Raw genomic sequence first — 20,577 nt, 5'->3', positions numbered from 1 at the left:
GGCAAATCTGGTTGTTCATTATCTGTATACAAAGATGATATAAAAGGAGCTATACCACAGGCTGCAGATCTTCTTCCTAATAACTCTGTTCACCCTTCCCCTAATGAAAACTCTGCTGTCCTCTCCCAGTCAGCTTGCTACAGAAGTTGCAGTAAAATATCTGTCTTTTCCTCCTTTGTGCCATGCAGTAGCTCAGAACAGGAGGGAGGTAAGGCTGAGCAAAGACAGGCATGAAACGTGTGATCTTTCATCTCTAAATCAGGCTGCTTGGGGAGCACTGGCATGAGGATTTTGCAACTATCCTCTGGATCCAGCCCTGTGCATGTGAAATGTTGGTGCCTCCCTAGGCTAAGGAGATGGGTGACTTCCCATGACTGAGAGAAGAAAAAGCATGGGGTGCCTTGATACAGAGGGGTGACATCTTGCAGGAAAAGACTTGCCGAAGACTGTCTCTCAGGCAGGTATGTTTGCAAGGCAAGAATCTCTACAGGAAGGAGCTATTATCTTTTGGCATGACAGGGTCAATTGCAGGAGCCTGCTTTTCCAGAGGCTGACATGCTTTAGCAAAAGCTTTCCTCTCATCATCTGAACTCCTGCCACTGCCTAAGCTTGGATTCGGATCTTCGCTGCCATACGGAATTATTCAGATCAGAAAGTTCAAAGTTATCTGTATTCTTCTTGAACATAAGTTAGGAAATACGCTGTGTTTCACTAATCTCAGCTTTTTTCATTAGAGAAATTTGTGCCACTGCAGAGGGGGCTATGTCAAGGCTTGTGTGCAAATTAGGGCCTATGTAATGTGTTTAATAGCTGCAAAGTACTATATAGAAGGAAAGCGCATGGAGCTGAATTTCATGCACACTGTGCTAATAAATTACTATTTCTTAAACTTACTGTGAAATGTGACTATGGCATTCCTGGGTAATTTGTTCTCCTTTTCCTTTGATGTACGTTTACAAGAACCCACTGAAGAACTTTCTGAGTAACTTTTTATATAGGTCTCTCTTATCTTTAAAAATGAAATTCCTTGACTTTCAAGAAGATTTTTCTAAGGGTAAAGCACATAAAGAACATTCCATATAGCTTGTGCTAGTTGGTTCCAGATGCTCTAGCTTATGCCTCCTCTTTTCTAACAAATGGTTTCCCTTTACTCTCAGTAGTAAAAGGAATGTTTCTCCCTTTTCATCTATTCTCTTTGGCTAAAAGGCAAAAAGGAAACTTATCATTAGCATATGGTGGAAAAAAATTACCGCATGCATCCCTCAGGCACTGCTCATTAACAGAATACACAGAAATGGCTCAAGTGTGGGTAATGTAATTGGTGTGTAACTCGCTATTCCCTGAATATGTGCTTTCCCCTTACAGTACAAAAACTGAGAAGTATTTGCCTTTTTTAGGGGATGGAGCATTTGGAGTTCAAGAAAACAAGCCTTGAAGCAAAGGGACATGCTCACACCACCAAGTGCAGAGGAATTAAATGTTACTTGTTAGGCAGTGACAGGAAATATGCATCCCATACCCATCACTATGGCAGAAAGAAGGGTTGTTAAGAGCATATATATCCCTAATGAAAGCTAAACACAAATCAGAGGTAATATGTATGTCTTATATTGGGCATCACAGTCAGAACAGTTTTAATCACCAAGCTCCAGGATATTTTGGACTGATGAAAATAAAATGCAAGTTTTTCAGTTAAACCAGTATATTGAAACCAATTAATGTCTGATACGCAGCCAGTGAATGCTTATAAAAATACTTCACCAGGAAAAATAGTGCTGCATCCAAGACTTGGAAAGAACAGCTTACAGAGAGACTTTTTGTTTCAAAACTCATTCATTCCTTATGAATAGCCTTGGGGTCCAAGATCATAGCTGCAGTCTTGTCTAAAGACCCCTGAGCCTCCTTTACAAACAAAGCCGGAATCTGGGTACTCTTTCTGTGCTCCAGATGTAATCTGGACCAGCCACTTTAGGGCTGATCTTTTAAAGACATCAGTTTGCTGTGTGACTGTCCTTGGAGCATCTCAAAACAAACATTTAAGTACCGAGGCACCCAAACTTAATGAACTTTTGTGAAAATTTGTCATTTCTACAGCTCCTTATCCCCTTATGCCACTGGGAAAAAGACTTGTAGTTTTATGTAAATTACTGTTGCATTTGTTCTGGGTAAAAATGGGACCTCTGTGTGTGTACGCTTCTTTATTGGAACAATCTAAGGTCTCTGCCAGAAACATTCAGTCTCCAACTGTTGGTCCTCATTGGCCCACATGTCCCAGTCATTCAAAGGCAGTTCTTCATCTCAGTTTCACTTCTAAGGGAATTTTTAAAGTCTATGACTGAAAACGGTGTATGAGTGAATAGCAAACTTCCCTGTCTTGAAATGGCCTCATCCAAAGTGTTCACCAATATGTTCTATCTCAACTTTGTGACTTCACTGAAGAGATTTAGATAATTATACTAAAACCTTGTCATCTCTTCAGCTTATCTTAGCCTCTGCCTGTATGTTCCCACAGTACCACCCTTTTCGTTGTCTTCTCAGTTAAATAGAAATCCAAAGTTTAAAAAAAGTCTGTCACTTATGAGGAAACATTTTACCAGTTCCCTCACACAAGAGGCAAATCGCGAACGCTTTGATTTGTGAAGGCCAAAGAGGTAATTATGTTGATGGGGGCTTACTCTTTGGCATGTATGCCAAAGAGTAAGAGCTTCTTGTACTTAGAACTGTGGATGGTACTGAGATGGTTCTTTGAAGCTGTAGCAGATACAAAAACTCTTCAAAACAGAAATCTGTAGATCAAGGATGTAATAAATGCGTGTATTGGCACTTAGTTCCTACCTCGTTAGTCCTGCCTAACCTGATTTCTTGTGTGCTTTGTGTTCTATTTTAGGCACCAAAGGAAGAAACAAAGGTGAATTTACAAATCTTCAAGGTGTAGCTGCATCTACAAATGGAAAAATATTAATAGCAGATAGTAACAACCAGTGTGTGCAGGTATGAGGATATGCCACTTCCACCACTTCCAGCAGTTTTCTTTCTCTCTCCACTGCCACACCTCTACCCCCTTTGTAGTCCAGGGCAGACACATTTCGTACAAATCAAGCAGATCTAGAAAATACAGAGGAAGCTCAACTTGTTTGTTATATATTATAATTCCATCTTCTTGAACTGCAGCTATCTTTTTCAGATCTACACTAAATCTAGTATATATATGAGAGTTAACTTCCCTTCCTTATGAAGTTTGGCAGTGAATAAAGAAAAAAAAAAGGTGCAATAACCTGGAAAAATACCTTTCTGTAAATATAATTTTCCATAGTAAATTTATCACTCCATGTTTGCAACTATAAATCTAGATCAGGATGACCTAGATTTATATTTTTATATAATTTCTTAAGCAAATACAAATATAAACACATAGATGTCATTTTCAAATGGCTGTTAGTCTACTTAATTGATTTTTTGTGTCTGATACCATGATCAAATTTCCTCTTTGGTAGCACACTTGACACCATGATTTCTTGCCTTCTGTAACCTGTGTGAAAATCAAGCTGTGTTTTTTCATTTGCTTGCTATGTATCTTTTTTACCATTAACAATTTGTCATCACTCTTCAGGCTGCCCATGTGGTAGCAATGAACAAGGCAGCAGTGTGTGGCTTGCTCTTCAGTATGTGGGAAACAGCAAGCCACATGCAGTAAGAATTAGTTTCCAGGCCTTTTCAAAGAGGCAGTCAAATATTCATCACACTGTGTAATTTGCAGCCACTTCAGAGGAAGTTTAGTGTCTAATTACCTGGCTTGAGGACACAACCAGTGGACTGAATTTTGTGTGGCTAAAACATCTTTCAGGAAATGGCCTAATACTTACCCTGGAGTCAAATTACTAAATTCTGAAATTCTCTTTTTGCTCCTATTCCTGTTTTCTACTGACTTAATCTTAGATTGTGGCCAAGTAGCTCAGTGCCTCAGTTTCCTCATTTCTAATATGGGAGTAATACCACTTCCTTCCAGCTAAGAGGGACATTTTGAAGCTTAATTCACTAACGTTTGCTAAGTACTTTGAGATCACTGAAGAAACAGTGCAGTGTAAGTCCAGAGAACTTCTTTAGGATTTAGGATCCAGGTGAAGCCTCTTCTTAAATTATGCATATCACTTTCAAACATGGACTGGTAAATGTTCTTCATGTTCCTAACTCTCTTTCTGACTGTAGTGTTCATTAGCGACTTGCTAAAATCTATGCTTCAAGACACGGATGATGTTGTTATTTAAAATGAATGTTTTCTGTTACAGATATTTTCCAATGATGGTCAGTTCAAGAGCCGTTTTGGCATACGAGGAAGGTCTCCCGGCCAGTTGCAGCGGCCAACAGGAGTGGCTGTGCATCCCAGTGGTGACATCATTATTGCAGATTATGATAACAAATGGGTTAGCATATTCTCATCAGATGGAAAATTTAAGGTATGAATTACCACGGGAACTCTCCAGAGTTTTCTCTATCTTACAAAGTAACGTGTTTTTTTTTTTTTTTGTCCAGAAACTACATATTTTGGTTGTAACTTGGTCCAAATTCCATTATTGTGATGATACAGCCATGTTGTGTAATTAATAGGAGGAGGTCACAGCTGTGATGCTTATGTTTTACCAGATAGAGATGATAGGTTCCATTTTACAGTTCTACATACTACATGCTTAAATGCCTTTCCGTAACTTGTAATCAGGGATAGCTAAAGTAATCAAGTTTAGTTGGACTAGCTCAACAACCTTCATATCTTTAGTATTCTCATTGTACAGGAAGGTGTGTGGATATATGCATATACACACAGACAGACATAAAAACTTATGAGGAGGACATAAGGTTCTCCAGTGACAATGAAAAATAAGGTAGCAGACTGATGATGGCTTCTTCTATTTACTCTGTATGTACCAGCAAATCAAGTGTATTATTCATGTATGATCCTATTGGTAATAAATGCAAGGAAGGTCAACCCAGGATGTTGTTCAAGCGCTACAGCATAGACAGGAGTGTTTTAGGTGGAGTGATGTGCACCAGAAAAACTGAAAGGCAGTAATAATGTCTTAGGTTTCAGAAATCAGAAGTTCTGAGAAAAGCGCTCCTCATTTTCATAGCACCTCTGATCCCTTTAATAGCAGTAAAATAAGAAGGCAGCTACTACACTACACTGATGCTGAACAGCCTGCAATATTTATTCTGTTTGGGTTCAGGTGCAATTTCAAAGAGAATTAGAGGTTGTCTTCCTTTGGTGTGTTCTCTGAATATGTGTTACCAAGTCTGGTGATGCATGCCAGAAATAGTCACCTATAGGAGAGGTTAGCAGTATACACCATTCAGTGAGATAAAGGACCTGCAGGGAAATTGCTACCGTAGTTACTTAGTTCTACAGTCTTGCATTGGAACGAAATTGCCTGTTTGGCCAATTTTCTGGAAGCCTAATGAACAAAAAGCTCAGGCCCAGAGATGCTCACATGTGTACTAAGAAACAGCCTTCCTTTGAGTAGGCTTTGCAAAGTGACAAATGCCATAGCAAACAGGCAACTGTGCTTGCATAGTCCTCAGTGACCTCCAGCTGGGAAACAGACGTGTATGAAAGTATCCAGATCCTGTCTAGACCTGAAGCTAAAATAAAACAATACTAATATACAATGCAAGTGTCAAAAAAATACAAATCACTTGCATTTGAAAAGAATATGTGATTTTCCTTGTCAAGTAGTTTTGAAAATGTACAGCTACATAGGAAAACATTGGTTTTGGCTGAAGTGCTTGAATGAAATGAAAGCATCAAAACAAAACCAAAGAAAGACGTGATTTAGTTAAGAATCTAAATAACCTGAGTAAGCTAAGTGTGTTTTAAATAATTTTTAACATCTTTGCTGTGAACTGGCTTGATCTGGACACAGAGCATGGAGAGCTTATTTTCCTTCCTTCTCAAGACATGGTGTAAATCCAGCATTTTGGATGGTTCCAGCTCTGGAGAAAAAAGCCATGGCTCTGGAAAGCCAGGATTTATGTGCTATACACTATCAGCAGGGGGACAGGTATTAAAAAAAATAAATTATTAAGGTAGTTCCTGTGATCTGGAGCCTAGCTTTGGTTTTAGTCAATGCTTTTGTTGGATTGCAAGAGCTGTGTAAAGTTGGCAATGTTTGTGTGGTTCAGGCAATTTAATGCATTGGACTTTATAGTTCCTGAGACTAGACGGAAATGAGAGATGAAACATCAATGATATAAAGTACTATTATTAGATTGAATGCAGAAGGCTATAGTTAGGGGAGAAAAAAATATACAAATGTTTTGTAGAAGCATTTTACATATGGAGGGCAGGCATAATCATACAGTTGAAACACAGGACGTGGATATAACAGAGCTAGCATGTGGGAATCTGGCCAAAGCCTTGTAATATCTTGTGTGTTCACAATGGTATTTCTTACAGTGGCTCTGTCAGATTAAACTGTGCAACACTTGCTAAGATACACAGAGAGAGATAAAGGTATAATGGTGTTTCCCTTCAAAGGACTGTGCCTGCAAGCCATTGTATATGATCTCTCATGCAGGCAGTTTGCTCGTTGTTAACTCGGCATTATCGGGGACTATTCTGAACTTACCTAACTATTTTGGGTGGGTTTTTTGTCCCCCTCTTTCTACATCTACTTACACCTACTCTGCCTTAGCAGCATTTTAATAGTCATGTGAGCCAGAAGGCAAATTTCCCCTGGAGCCAGGCCCAGGCATCTCCCTGATACAGCACAGGGCTGGCTTACCCCAGCAACCTCTGCTGCCAGGCAGAAATGTGTCACCTTCCTCAGCTGCTGGTAGAAACAGAAACAGAGCTCAGTTTTCTAAGGCTGTAAAACTTGCACAGTGCAGAGGTGGGCAAACCCTAATCTGAGGTTACACCAAAGTACGAGTCTCTTAATGAAGCTATGTTATCCTGTGATTTGTAAGGCCTCAGATGGGGTCTTAGCATTTCAGGCTTCTGTTACTGCCTATGCCACAGGTCTTGCAGGTAACTAGTGATCTTCCTTTTCACTTCCCAGTGCTCTATTTTCCTTATCTATAAAAGGCAGGTAACAGTGTTGGGGCTTCCTCTGTAAATTACTCTGAAATTGCTTAAGAAAACTGTTATAGAAGACATACTGCTAGGCCAAGGAGAGAACACATGGTGAAGCAGCAGCAGGAGCTTCTTTGTCAGTGCTGGTATTCAAACCTAGTGAAGGAACTAGAGAACAGAGCCAAGAAAATGATTCTTAGACTTCTGAGAATTACTTTCTTTCTAGTATTGAAGGGTTGTATCTAAGATAGCTTGTTATTAGTCAAACAGGGATCAGGTTTAGATGAGTGGGAAAAGAGGAAATACTTTCTCTGACAGAAAATTCTTTGTGTCTCATTAGAAGAATTAAGGAAGATGGTTGTAGCTGGGTGTCATGTTCAGATAGGAAAATGGAGTATGGTTAAGTGGTTAGAGTTGAATGAAGACAGTTGTGTAAATGATAAATCCATTTAATGTGTAACATTGCAATGTGTGACAAAGCTGTATCTCTGTATTAGGGAAGTTCTCAGTAGGAAAAGAAGGTATGTTGAAAGTCTGTAAATTAACTCCTGACAATCATGAACCTTTCAGGTAGCAACAAGATTGGTGGAGTTAGAGCCCTAACACACCTATTTCTACAGTGAAAAAGTCTTTATAAATCTTTATAGAGGCTAGCTGACTTCTTTACCTCTAGCAATATCCCACAGTAGAATGTTTTCCATCTCGGTAGGGTGGCTTTATAAACACATATTTGAAAACCAGTCTAAACTCACACAATCCTATAAAATAAGGGACATCATGTCCTTGACTGAATTCAATTAAACACACTATTTGTATTAAGGGTTCAGATGATTCATTATACTTTTCTCATTTCTAATGGCAGAAAAGTCTGAAAATACTTCCATTCATACACTTAACAGGAATGACTGGGTTTCATAATGTTCTGTTCCGAATAATCAAACCTATAATTCTAAGAAACCTTCTGAAACAAAAATATACAAAGTGTATGTTCAGCCAGACCCAGTAATGTGTCATCAGCATATTTTGATCTAAACTGGAAACAGAGATTTTTTGTAAAAAGCACTGCAAAGTCTAGCTGGGCTTAATTTATTGCTGCCTGCAAATTATATATGAAATTCTGGCTCAAGAATGGTGATTTTTATTACTCTTCTCAGCACTGAGTGCCCATTAACATAGTACATGATTTATTCATGACTTTTTTCCATATGTATTGACACTTTACTCATGAGACTGAGTCATAGGAATCCTGGAAGTAAGGAGGTGGTGCAGTGCACAAGCAGACAAACACAGTGGCATCCCAGAGGAAAAAAAGGAATATGATTTAATCACATCAAAGGAAATAAATCTACTGATTTGCATTAGTTTATGGTTTTGCTGCTTTGTTGTTATGCAAACCTGAATACATTTTGTAGGCTTGCTCATATCTTTCCCCTGGTGAACACAAAGTCATTTTTAATAGTTTTCCCTGGGGATATTTTAGCATGATTTAATTGGGAGGGTTTTTCCTAAATATTTAGCATTTTATAACAGTGTATGTACCTGACCATAAAACAGATACATGATCATTGCATATTGGCTAAGCATAGTCTTGAAGCTGAAAGATTTACTCCTTGGAGTTTTCTTCATTTGAGACTGAAAGATGTTTTGTAGTAATGCTGGTGAATTTGTACCAGACAGCATCAGGGAACTTAGATAGCTTTAGTTTGGGATACCTTCTATTTTTACCTTCAACCCCACCTGTGAGAATGCACTGTGGAATAGGAGCATGGGATTTACTAAGGTTAGTTGAGCTCCTTCAGATATCAACATGGATGTTTGCTTTGAAAACATTAGAGAATTGAGGGAAATGAGTCAGGTTATGAATCTTCTCTGTGCCCTGTAATCTGTCTCACCTTGATAGTTAGTCACAGACTAACAGTTTCAGCTGCTCCTCATCACTTGCAATAGGAAGGGAATAGGGGTAGAAAAGTCAGAAGCATTGCCTGTTCTAGGTGGTGATCTGTTCCACCCTGCAAAGGCAGTGAGGTCAAAGATGGTCTTGTTTCATAAAGGAGGTATCTTAGTATCTACTTCATTTAAATTCTGATGGAAACAGGAAATTATGTTCTCCACCAAAGAGATCACAGAGTCATAGAATACCAGATTGGAAAAGACCTCAAGGATCATCTGGTCCAACTTCTGGATTGAAGCATGACCTAGACTAGATGTCCCAGCACCCTGTCCAGCTGAATCTTAAAAGTGTCCACTGCTGGGGATTCCACCACTTCCCTGAGGAAATTATTCCAATGGTTAATTGTTCTCATTGTGAAAATTTTTCCTCTTGTGTCCAGATGGAATCTCTCCAGCAGTAGCTTGTACCCATTCGCCCTTGTATTTTCCATGCAACTCCTTATAAAAAGGGAGTCTCTGTCTTCTTTGTAGCCACTCTTTAAATACTGGAACATGGTAATAAGCCATTCTTTTTCTGAGCCTTCTTTTCTTTATGCTGAACAAATCTGGTTATCTCTGCCTTTCCTCATACAGCAGGCTTCCCAGCGCTCAGTTCATCTTTGTGGCCCTTCTCTGAACCAGCTCCATCCTGACCACATCTTTTTTTGCTTAGCGGGGACTAAAACTGAACACAGTATTCCAGCACTGAGTAGAGTGGGATGATGGCTTCTTTATCTCTGATGGTAGTGCCCCTGTTGATGTAACCCAGCATCCTATTGGCTTTCTTTACCACAGCAGCACACTTTTCACTCACATTGAGCTTGTTGTTCACCAGGACCTTCAGGTCCCTTTCTAGAGAGCTGCCCTGCAGCTGGGCAGACTCCAGCCTGTGCTGCACTCCTGGGTTGTTTTTTTCCAGGTGCAACACCTTACACTTGTCCTTGTTGAACTTCATCAGGTTCTTGTTAGCCCACTCTTCCAGCCTACCAAGGTCTTTCTGCAGGGTGGCTCTCCCTTCCGAATTGCCCACTTCCCCAATCAGTTTGATAGTACTGGCAAACTTCATCATTTGATCCCATCACCCAGATCACTTATGAAGACATTGAACAGCGTAGGGCCCAATATCAATCAATGGGGATAGGTCACAAACTGGAAAAGGAGTGATTAGCCACCGTCCTCTGGTCAGCCAATTTCCCACCCACCACACAGACCATTTGTCAAGACTAATATATCAGTTTCTCCAGGAGGAAGCTGTGGGGAACTACCAAAAGCCTTAGAGAAATCCAGGTAGACAGTTTCTACTGCCTGCCCCACATCGACTGAGATTGTGTTTCTTATGAGTTGTGTATTTAGACTCGGTTGCTGAGGTGGCAGATTTTCCACTCTAGAAAGGACATACAGAAAGAAGTCATTATTTTCGATGAAGAAAAAAATTATGAAGTATACAATAAGAGCTGATAAAAACTATCACTTCCTTCTGGAAAACTTTTGATGACAAAAAATGTCTCTCCATCCCACTGTCAGCATGTAATGCAATCTTTGAACTGTACTAACTTATTTCTATCATGCCAACATATTTTCCTGTTTTGTGTTTTCCCTTTTAGGCCAAAATTGGGTCAGGAAAGCTCATGGGCCCTAAAGGTGTTTCTGTGGATCGTAATGGACACATCATTGTAGTGGACAATAAAGCATGCTGTGTCTTCATCTTCCAGCCAAATGGGAAAATAGTGACCAGGTTCGGCAGTCGAGGAAACGGTGACAAGCAGTTTGCAGGTACACTTGGTGGTAATATGTTAATCCCCTTTTCTTGCTTCTTCTGCTCACATTTGAATGATGTTTGAGCACGTTGAAGACGCTATTTCCTACTTGTTTTCCCTGGGGGAGAAAGTTTCTACTAAACATACAGCTCCTGTTCACCTCACCTTTTAATTGGTAGGGAAGACAGCAACATCTGTTCTGCAAACAGAGCTGTAACCAGGTTGTTTTATCTACCTCCCCATGCCTGGAAGCACTTCGGACCACTGACCCAAGAAAGACTGATCTTAACTAGTATTTTATAAATGATTTGTAATGCCCATTTGCAGCTGCTCATGATAATAAGCTACATGGTGCTTTGTGTTTCCAGTGATCAGATACACATTAACCAGTGCGCTGTTATCTTCCCATTAGAAAATGAGTGTAAGGAAATAGTGTTCAGACTGAGATCAGGAAGACACAGTTATGCAAATGAAAAATGGTAGGAAAAGGCATACTGAGCTTTTTAAAACATGAAATGAAATTACTCCTAACTTGAAACTGATATTCTCAACTTGGCTATTATTGCTTAGAAGCCAAATAAAATATTCTGGCAGGCTGAATAACCTTTTTAATTAAGAAAACATTTTGATTTCGTGTTGTTATTGTTTATATTTGTTTCTTCCTTTGCATTGCAGGTCCTCATTTTGCAGCTGTAAACAGCAACAATGAAATAATCATTACAGATTTTCATAACCATTCTGTCAAGGTACTGTCAATTAATGGCAACTCAGAAAGTTTTACTTTACCCTGGTACTTTTGTGGGGAAAATAAAGTATTGCTAAAACCAAAGATATAACACTGTATGTATGACATATGACAGAATGACTGCAGAGACCTTTGCATGCAGTGCATTGCTTAATAGAGATATAATCTGTTGCCTTTGGTGCCACTATAATGTTCTCTAATTCAATTGCATAAACACAAGTTGTACCTAAGATAAATAATATCAATTTAGTGATTAGCTCTCTGCCAAACCTGTTATTTATCCTATATTCTTTCCTATTTTAAGTAAGTCTGGTAACTGCTTTTGAATTTCCCAACAAAAGCTTCCCACGTTTCTAATAAAGGTGTAACAAAGTACCTGGCAATCTTTAATTCCATACCTGTTAAATAGCCATGGTGAGATAGGGTGGTATATTTGTTTGTCCCAGTAATAAACCAATGCAAGGATACAGGTCACATGGCAGAAAAAGTGTATGAAGAGCTACAGGCCATTTCAGAAATTGCTCACCTTTGCATGTGTGTTTTCAGGCCACGACATTCACTTTCAGTCACTTTCCATGCTCTTTTTCCCTCCATCAACACACAGCAGCAGCAGGAGGACACGGGCAGCAGAGCGCTGTCCTGTCCCAGTTCTCAGGACAGGTGCACTGGTCTCATACACCAATGAGATCCCAGGGATTTCACTTAATGGTGGCCTGTTCTGACTGAGCACAACGATTGAGGATTCTGATTGAAACCTCAGTCCAGTTCTTCATCTGAAAGAGGAAATCACTGTCAGACCATAGACACCCTCATATCCTGAGTGAATCATCTAGCTTCTGAATAGCAACTTTGCTTTTGTATCCTTTTGGAATTAGAGGAGAATTAGAGAAGAAATAGTAGCTCATGGTTTGGATTACAACAAAGAAACTAAGCCTGCTGCAGGAGCCCTAAAACAGATTGTTCCTGTGGTTTAGCATCAGGAGGCCTATGGCTCCCATAATGACCCCTCCACCAGCAGGGCTTGTCATGGTAACAAGAACGCTGGAGAGAGTTAACAAGGACAACCTAAAATGAAAAAAAGCAAGTGAAGAGATGTAAGAAGTGTGACATCTTAGCAAATTTCTAATTGTTGCATTCTTAATGAGAACAGAGTGTTCCCATCTGTCTCCAGTGTGAGTCAATGGGATAAAAATGTTAGTTGTCACAGTTTGGTACTAATAAACGGGAGAAGATTATTATTTTTGCAGTGTCCTCTAAATCAGTACAGATAATTGTTGGCATTCTGGAGAGTCATTTATAGTCTGGGTGATGTTGCTATCTTTTGTTAGATGGTGAAGAGGAAAAAGTATATTTTGGTTTAAATAATAAGTTTATAAATAAATCAATTTCACTCTTATGGGTCCCAAAAGTCTTCCTGCCACCTGTATCTTGAATTAAATATTGCCACCCAGCAACATTACTCTTCCCCATCAACCTTCAAGCACATCCCCTCCTTCGGGCATATTCTATGGAAAAATCTACTCAGTGTAGGCTTCTCTCTCATTCCGTCACTCACCATCCCCACTTACACCCAGGCAGAGAGCAATATATCATTGCCTGATTTTTTTAATTAGTTTAGTTTTTTCTACTTCCTTTAATCATCTGAGGCACCAACCTGGTACTTCATTCATTTTTTCCACCATATGCCTTTTTTCTCATCACTGTGGGTGTTCAAGAACAGGATGATTTCCTCACATCTTGCACCTCATTAGCACTTCAGTGTGCACTTGGCACTTGTTAGGTCTTTGCATTTTCTTGTGCAAGCCACACCTGGGATCTAAAAAGGTTGTTGGACCTTTGGTGCAGCTGGGCCTGAGTCCAAGATGGACCAAAAGAAATAGAGATGGCATGGTACTATGTAAACGACACATCCTGTATCTCACTTGGTCCCACTGGTGCATCCAGGTCACTGGCAGAATAGTCATCGACTGGTTCCGTCTTTCTGCTGTCTAAACCTGTTACCATCACAGAGAATTCAGTTACTAAACTGTCTGTACAGAGAGCAGCATGCTATGATTCTCAGTATGTGTTAGATTATTGAAGTCAGAGTGCATCTGTTCAGTTGTGTTTCTGTAGGACTGACTCCCAGTGCCATATCTGTACTCAGCTCCTCTTAATTCAAGATGCACAAGCTGTAGAAGGGCTCCTGGGGTCCTCCCCTCTGTGTCTGAGCTGAATCAGATCTTAAATGAAATGGGAAATACTGTTTGGTGTAATGGAGCTGGACAGAGAGATGGGCACCTTATGTGTGTGTGTGTATGGCTGTGTTCCTGGGAACTCTTCAGTTCCTAGGTTTGTATTCTATATGTCACACACAGGTTTTTGTTTTAACCCATACAGGTTTTTAACCAGGAGGGAGAATTCATACTGAAGTTTGGGTCAAATGGAGAAGGAAATGGACAATTTAATGCACCAACTGGAGTAGCTGTAGATTCCAATGGAAATATTATTGTAGCGGATTGGGGAAACAGCCGAATACAGGTAGAAATTTCTGTATTTCAAAGGTGCTTGATTAAGAAATGGATGATAACTCTGGCTACTGAAGTCTTAAGACTTCCCAAGAAGCAAGATGATAGCATTTGAAGTGATGTGGTTTTTAACACAGATTTTTATAAGCCTCATTGCTGCTCTGTCCACACTTAGAACTGGGGGTGTCAGATGACTTTCCAGTGTGACTGCTAGTAACTCTGATGGTTACTCTGACCAAGGCTTTTGAATCCAAGTCGTTCCCCAAAAGCTATTTGATGATTTAGAAGACTTGCAAGCATTGCTGAGATTATAGTAATTTATAATCACTGTAAAAGAAGATTGGAGACATGGTAGAAAACATTAAAAAGCAAACAATCTGAATAGACCCTGGGGCAAATGATTTTTATAATCTTTATTAAATGTGGAGAAAATATTCTGGTTTTGATTTATGAGACTTATGCTTGTTTTATCTTTCAAGTGCTAATCACAAAGCCTGCCTACTTGCCAAAGAATGTCTAATAAATATCTAATTGCATGTATTATTTTCACTGAATATAAAAATAAGCAAGCTGCTTCTGAGTTGTTCTCAGAAAGCACTGTCAACAGTGCAAACAAATTCCATGTTTTCTCTGTGTGGGAAGCCAAGAGTTGTGCTGGCCACAGTAGTAATACTTGTTAGGAAAGCAAGGTGTTGATTGAGTCCTTGATTGAGTTTGATTTATTGTAGTTGACTATTTTTAGAACAAGGAAAAGCTGAGATGCTATTATTATTTCATTGCATGTTTAATTCTTGCCAAAGATTCTGGAACCTTTAATTAGTTCTTTTTAATAAGAAAATACTTGAATACAAGAATATAAACTTGTTATTATGAGAATAACAAATCAGATTCTGCCCTTGTTTATTCTAGTGTATTTCAACCATTTAAAAAATGAGAAGTATAATGGTATAATTGACAGCAGATTTGTCCTCTATTGTTCTTTTTTATTTATAACATTTATTCTGTGCTTTCTCACCCTCAAAGGTTTTTGATGGAAGTGGATCGTTTTTGTCCTACATTAACACCTCTGCTGACCCACTTTACGGCCCTCAAGGTCTTGCCCTTACTTCAGATGGCCATGTTGTAGTTGCAGACTCTGGAAATCACTGCTTCAAGGTCTATCGATACTTACAGTAGCAATGAGCTCTGGAGCTGGGTATTCGTCCACCCTTAAGAAAAGACTGATCCTAGAGATCCAATGCAGGATGTCTCCTACTTTGAGTTCCTTTTTAATAATGAGGGGGTCTCTTATGGACTTCTTGTGTTAATTTCCAAACTTACCTTGTTTACATAGGTCTTGCACCTCTTATGTTACTCACTGAACTTTTTGTTGCAAGGGTTAATACAGAAAATACTCTTTAACTGAATTCATAAAGACAACGGGATATTAAACACAAACTGCAACTTATGGAACTGGAATTAACTATTAGGCAAAAATGAGGAAAATTTGGGAAAAGTCCCCAAAGCTTTTTGAAGACTGCAAAGGGTAGCTCCTGCTCAGAGCTTCCAAATTTGAAGAAGTATCATTGTTATGCATTATTTATCCCAGAGGTAATCCTGGGAATCTTCTCGATCTCATTATCATGGTAGGTATTACACTTTTAACATTCTTCTGTCTTACTATCTGTAACAAGTAGGTCCTTTTAGTATAAGATTAAGTCTCACAAAATCCTTCTAGCTCTAGCTGTCAGACCTAACACAGCTCAACGTTTAGCACTATGAGAATCAATGCAAATTCCTTACTCATGTGGGATTAATGAAGGATTGTTTCATGTGCTTGTTTTCACTCTTCCTCTTGCTCAATGTGCAGGAAGTTCTTTGCAGAGACCTGACATTTCTAAAGCTCTGGAAAAACTTAACTGTAGTGACACATTAGTGAGAACTGAATTTCTGTGTAACGACAGACCTTTTGACACCAAACTAGTTTATTAGGATCAGGGCTATAACAATGTCAACTCAATTAACCTCATGTGTGCCACTCTTTTGTATGTGTTCTTTGCCGTGTTTCCTTAAGGCAATTCATTGTATTAACCGATAAAATAAAATGCAGCATCACACAGGACAGAAAGCCAGAGAGGTACCCCTATGGAGGACCTACGTTATACAACCAAAGGAACTGTGGTAAACAGAGGTTGTATAGGAAAGCCAAGGGTTACCAAAGCTATTTGTTTTTACATGAGAAAAAATACATTGCAAATAAGAATGAATTTGAACCAATTCCTGAAGTCCTTCATCAAAGGGAATTTTGTTAGAGGAGAAAATAAGGACTCTGAGATTTGTTCTGATTTGTTTGTATGTATGTATGTATGACTGATGGGCATAATAATAATAAAAAAAGTAGGTTATTTCAGCAAACTGGAACATATGTATGCCATTTGTAAATGGCAGTACTCTGAAAACAACGTCCCTCCTCCTTCCTGCCGGATCTCTCTACCATGTCCTTTGTTGAAGTATTAATTTAACTGGAAATGCTTACGATCATGTTTCTTTTTTTTTAATGTGGGTTTTTTTTAAGTGTGAACTTGTCCTTTTTAAAGTAGCATTGGCTTTATTCTTATTTCTAAATCCAGTGGTCAAAGAATGAATTGCTGCCGTAGCCTAATAAAGATAGAGTGGTGATCACTCTTAAACCTCATTTGAGGAGCTGGTAAGCTTGCTGCCAATGCCTACAGTAGCCTGGGAAGTACTGTCTTTCTTTTCTGATTTTTAGGGCCTTGAAACAAAAGGGCATTGGGTCAGGAACAAGGGATTATTTTAAGCATGTTTGCAAAATGGAAAGGAATCTTTATTAAATTACTTGTTATTTGTCTTATTTCTAAAAGGTTAAGGTTGTTGTTTCAATGAATTTGGGAATAATGGTTTTTATGTAAAGATGCATTTGGTTTGTAAAAATGCAGACCCCAAGGTTCTCAAATGTGGAGTTTGTCTGGTTTTAATTATTGTTTCTTAAAGGTATTTCCTCTTCTTTCCCTTCTTTATTTTTTGCACATAGAGTCAATTTACAAATTTGCATGCAAAGGTGACTTTCCTTATATCATTGGAATAAATATTTCGTGTATAAGGTTTAAGGTTTGGACTACATAATGCAGCTAAGAAACTGGTGGGTACATTTTTGAAATGCTAAAACTCAAGTTTGTTATTACCAAGAGAACAAAATATCCTCTGCTTGAACTGAGTTTGTCCTAAAATTCTGAAGACTGTATGTCAGTCACTACACAATAAACTGTCCTATCAAAATTTAACAAAGTTGTAGACCAAATTTTCTGATGATCAAATAATTTCCTTCTAAGTGTCCTTATAAGCAACCTTCTGGCCAATGAACAATTTCTGACATTGGAATGCCTATAAATGGCAAATTTATCAATGAAGAAAAGGTATGTATAATTTTAACTGTATTTATTAGGAGAGAAGAGGTTGAATGGGTTCATTCAGATAAAAAGAAAATGAGAAATGTGCTGTTGCTGTTAGTTACGGATAATATTAATCGAATGTAGTTCCAAGTTCAGATTTTTATAACAACATTTTACTAATCTTGCAAGGTTTCCACTCAAGAAAAAATTGCCAAATCCCTCTGTTGCCAGGAACTCTGAGAGCACAGAACTCAAACCCTAACCTATTTATCAAAACATATACTTAAAGACTTGTGCTATTTAATGTAAACACTTTTCTTCAAAAGATTTCCAGTCCCTTTGACTTGGTATTGTTTACCAGGATTTTATATAACCTATGTCAATCATGTGCATCCTTATGAAATTTGGAATTCTGCACACAACCCCCTTCCAACCCAGCTAACAGATATTAGGTATGATGTAAGTTTTTTCTTAAGACTGAATAGTCTTTTGGGTTTTCAGACAGTATCACCAGAGCAGCACTTACTGCACCTGAAAAATGTCACTAATTTGGAGTTCCTTCTGATAGCAGATGCTGCCAACTACAGTTTCAAATTCAGTGGCATAGGGCATTCATTTCCAAAGTCTGACCTTATCTGCCTGGCATCGGGAAACAGAGAAACACATTGCTTTTACAGTGTGCTTCTGAAGCTAACTTAGCTAAAATGCTTGGCTTACAAAGCTTACAAAGAGCAACCAATACAGAAATTCTGTTCTAAAAACCTGCCAGATTGTTTTTCTCATCCAATTAAGTGAACAGCAAAATTGCACTACTTATTTTGCTGAGTTGCTACCATTTATTAAAGGTTTATAGGCATTTTGCTGCCAGATTTCAGGTATAACCAAATGTTCCCTTGACTTCCCTGGAATGCTAATTGACTAGCAGCACAGCATGAATGGTGAAAGTATTTGCTTCATTTAACTGATCTTTGACCCAGAAATAATCTCAGAAGGTTATCAGATCTTGTGTAATTTGGAGCATTTTAGGACAAACTAGCCAACTGTACCTTCATTGTTTTGTGAATAGAATAAAAGGATCTGTTCAGATAAATCCACTATAAACAGTAGGGGATTTTTACATATGCTAAACCAGCAGCAATGTAGCTGATGAAGGAAAGGAAAATGGTTTAGGCAAGCATTTGCCTAATGTAAGGGGAGAGTGATTTATTAGAAAATGCTCTTCTGTTCTGTAAAAGTGAGAGGGCTTTCGATTTTATGTCAATGTTTTTGACAACTAAGGATCTAGTGTTGCCATAATGAGAACTCTAAGTGCCCAATATGTTGTATTTGCTATAAAACAATTACTTTCAGTTGTGGGTGACAGCTAGTTATGAAATCATGGTGTACACTGGAAATTTTCTTCAAGAATTGTGAGCAGCAATTGTTTATGCCTGTTTGTGGAGAGTGCGCAGAAGGTATCTGTGCTTTGGAGTAGAAGATTCCTAACGGGTTGTGTTATTTCTGATGAATGTACAGCACTTCCAGTTGATGTTTGTGAGCAACACAGCCTTAACCCTGACACTTTTGCTTTGGCTTTATGATGTGGGAATGTTCCCTAAGCTGCACAGCGTGGGGCTGTAGCCCCTGTTAGAAACCTCTAGCAGTTGATAACGCTGCAGTTTTCCACTTCTGGGAGTGAGTCTGTCTGTTTATTTTATTTTCCTTAAAGGTTTGGTACATTCCATCTTTGTAAGTCAATCTCGTACGTTTTGTGTACACGTAAGCCTTGCACCCTCTTGACACTCACAATGAAATATTCTTCTCACTTGTTCTTTCTGTTGTTTTTGTTTTGTTGTTTGGTTGTTTTTTTTTTAATTCCTGTGAGGCTAAATACAAACTTTGTCTCGTTAAGGTCAAGGATGAAAGATGCACATCAACGTGTTTGTGTGTGTGTGTGCGTGTGTATGTGTGTGTGTGTGTGTGTATGTGTGTTTAGCTTTAGCTTCTTGTGTGCCACAGTATTCCTGATGCTTTAGCTGACGATTAAAAAGAATTACTCCGTCTTGGAAATGTAGGAAAACCAGAGTCAAATATGTACCTTTACCACGCACAAAACTTTCAAACAATAAAAATAAAGCTTGTTTCCTCTGTTATTTTCATGGTTGAGGATTTATTTTTCATGTCTCATACTCACTGTCCCCCAAAATAGCCCCATAATGCAGGAAGATAGGATGAAAATGAAATGAAGCAGCAGATGCTGCAGAGACTGACCTCTGTGGAATACTCCTGGATCATACTGCTTCCTGATACCCAGACTCATCCCACTGTAGACTGCCTGGACCTAAGAGAAGGTGATACCACCTCCCATGGGTGAGCATCTCCTAGAGCTCTCCCTGTCCTCCATCCTCAAGCTCTGTTGAAACATCTTTTCGCTGTCAGTCATATAGATGATGTGGGAAGTAGCTGCAAGATGCAAAATGTTTGCTATTACTCTTCTGGAAATAAACTGATCTGCTGTTCAAATTGAATTCTTCCCTTCTGCTGAAAAACTAGCTAATGTAATTAAAGACTACACTAGGGTGCATATATATGAAAGGAACAACCTTAAAGCAGGACAATTTTAATTCTCCTACTTCCCAACCTTCCTGCCTGCCATTGTCGCTTTAGTGTCCTCCCAAAACAGAATTTATGTATCTGATTCAATTACAAGTTTGTAAGAGCAAAATGAAGGAGAGCACAAATTTCGTTCCATCTAAGCATATTTTAACACTGACAAAGCAATGTATTTTCTCTACCTCTGGAACAGAAAAAAACTGTTTCGGCCAGTACTTAAAAGTCTCAGTGAGACACCTAGCACAGAAAATTTCAGCCCAAACTGCTAAAGAATATCACAGTGAATGAGAACAGTCTTCTAACAGAAAAGCACAGTTAAGAGTCCCCCATACACAGTATTTCCATCTATTATCTTGATTTTATATTATAGTATATGATTAGCAAAGTATATACCATGGTTGATTGCACAACATATAAAAACCAGAATTCAACTTTATGAGTCTTTTTTCCTCTCCTTTATTGCCCAGAGAAGCTGTGGCTGCCCCATTCTTGGCAATGTTCAAGTCCAGGCTGGACGGGGCTTGGCGCAACCTGCTCTAAAGAAAGGTGTCCCTGGCCATGGCAGGGGTTGGAACTGGACGAGCTTTAAGGTCCC

At 38.8% G+C, this 20,577-nt stretch overlaps 1 protein-coding gene across 13 annotated transcripts in view; it reads left to right on the top strand.

The window, feature by feature from the left end:
• Nucleotides 1-19,522, top strand: part of TRIM2 (tripartite motif containing 2) — an 88,145-nt gene extending 68,623 nt beyond the window's left edge. For all 13 annotated transcript variants that reach the window (XM_061373902.1, XM_061373893.1, XM_061373860.1 and 10 more), the window contains exons 7-12: nucleotides 2,888-2,991; nucleotides 4,287-4,454; nucleotides 10,597-10,765; nucleotides 11,425-11,495; nucleotides 13,874-14,014; nucleotides 15,025-19,522. In XM_061373902.1, the coding sequence (XP_061229886.1) occupies nucleotides 2,888-2,991; nucleotides 4,287-4,454; nucleotides 10,597-10,765; nucleotides 11,425-11,495; nucleotides 13,874-14,014; nucleotides 15,025-15,177 (806 nt within the window). In that variant the 3' untranslated portion in view covers nucleotides 15,178-19,522. The remainder of the gene's footprint in view (nucleotides 1-2,887; nucleotides 2,992-4,286; nucleotides 4,455-10,596; nucleotides 10,766-11,424; nucleotides 11,496-13,873; nucleotides 14,015-15,024) is intronic.
• Nucleotides 19,523-20,577: the final 1,055 nt, after the last annotated feature.

This window comes from Neopsephotus bourkii, unplaced genomic scaffold (genome assembly GCF_033783945.1).
Source record: "Neopsephotus bourkii isolate Nb327-2 ecotype Australia unplaced genomic scaffold, CSIRO-AGI_Nbou_v1 NB_168, whole genome shotgun sequence".
NCBI lineage: Eukaryota > Metazoa > Chordata > Aves > Psittaciformes > Psittacidae > Neopsephotus > Neopsephotus bourkii.
This window is presented reverse-complemented; position numbering and strand designations above follow the sequence as displayed.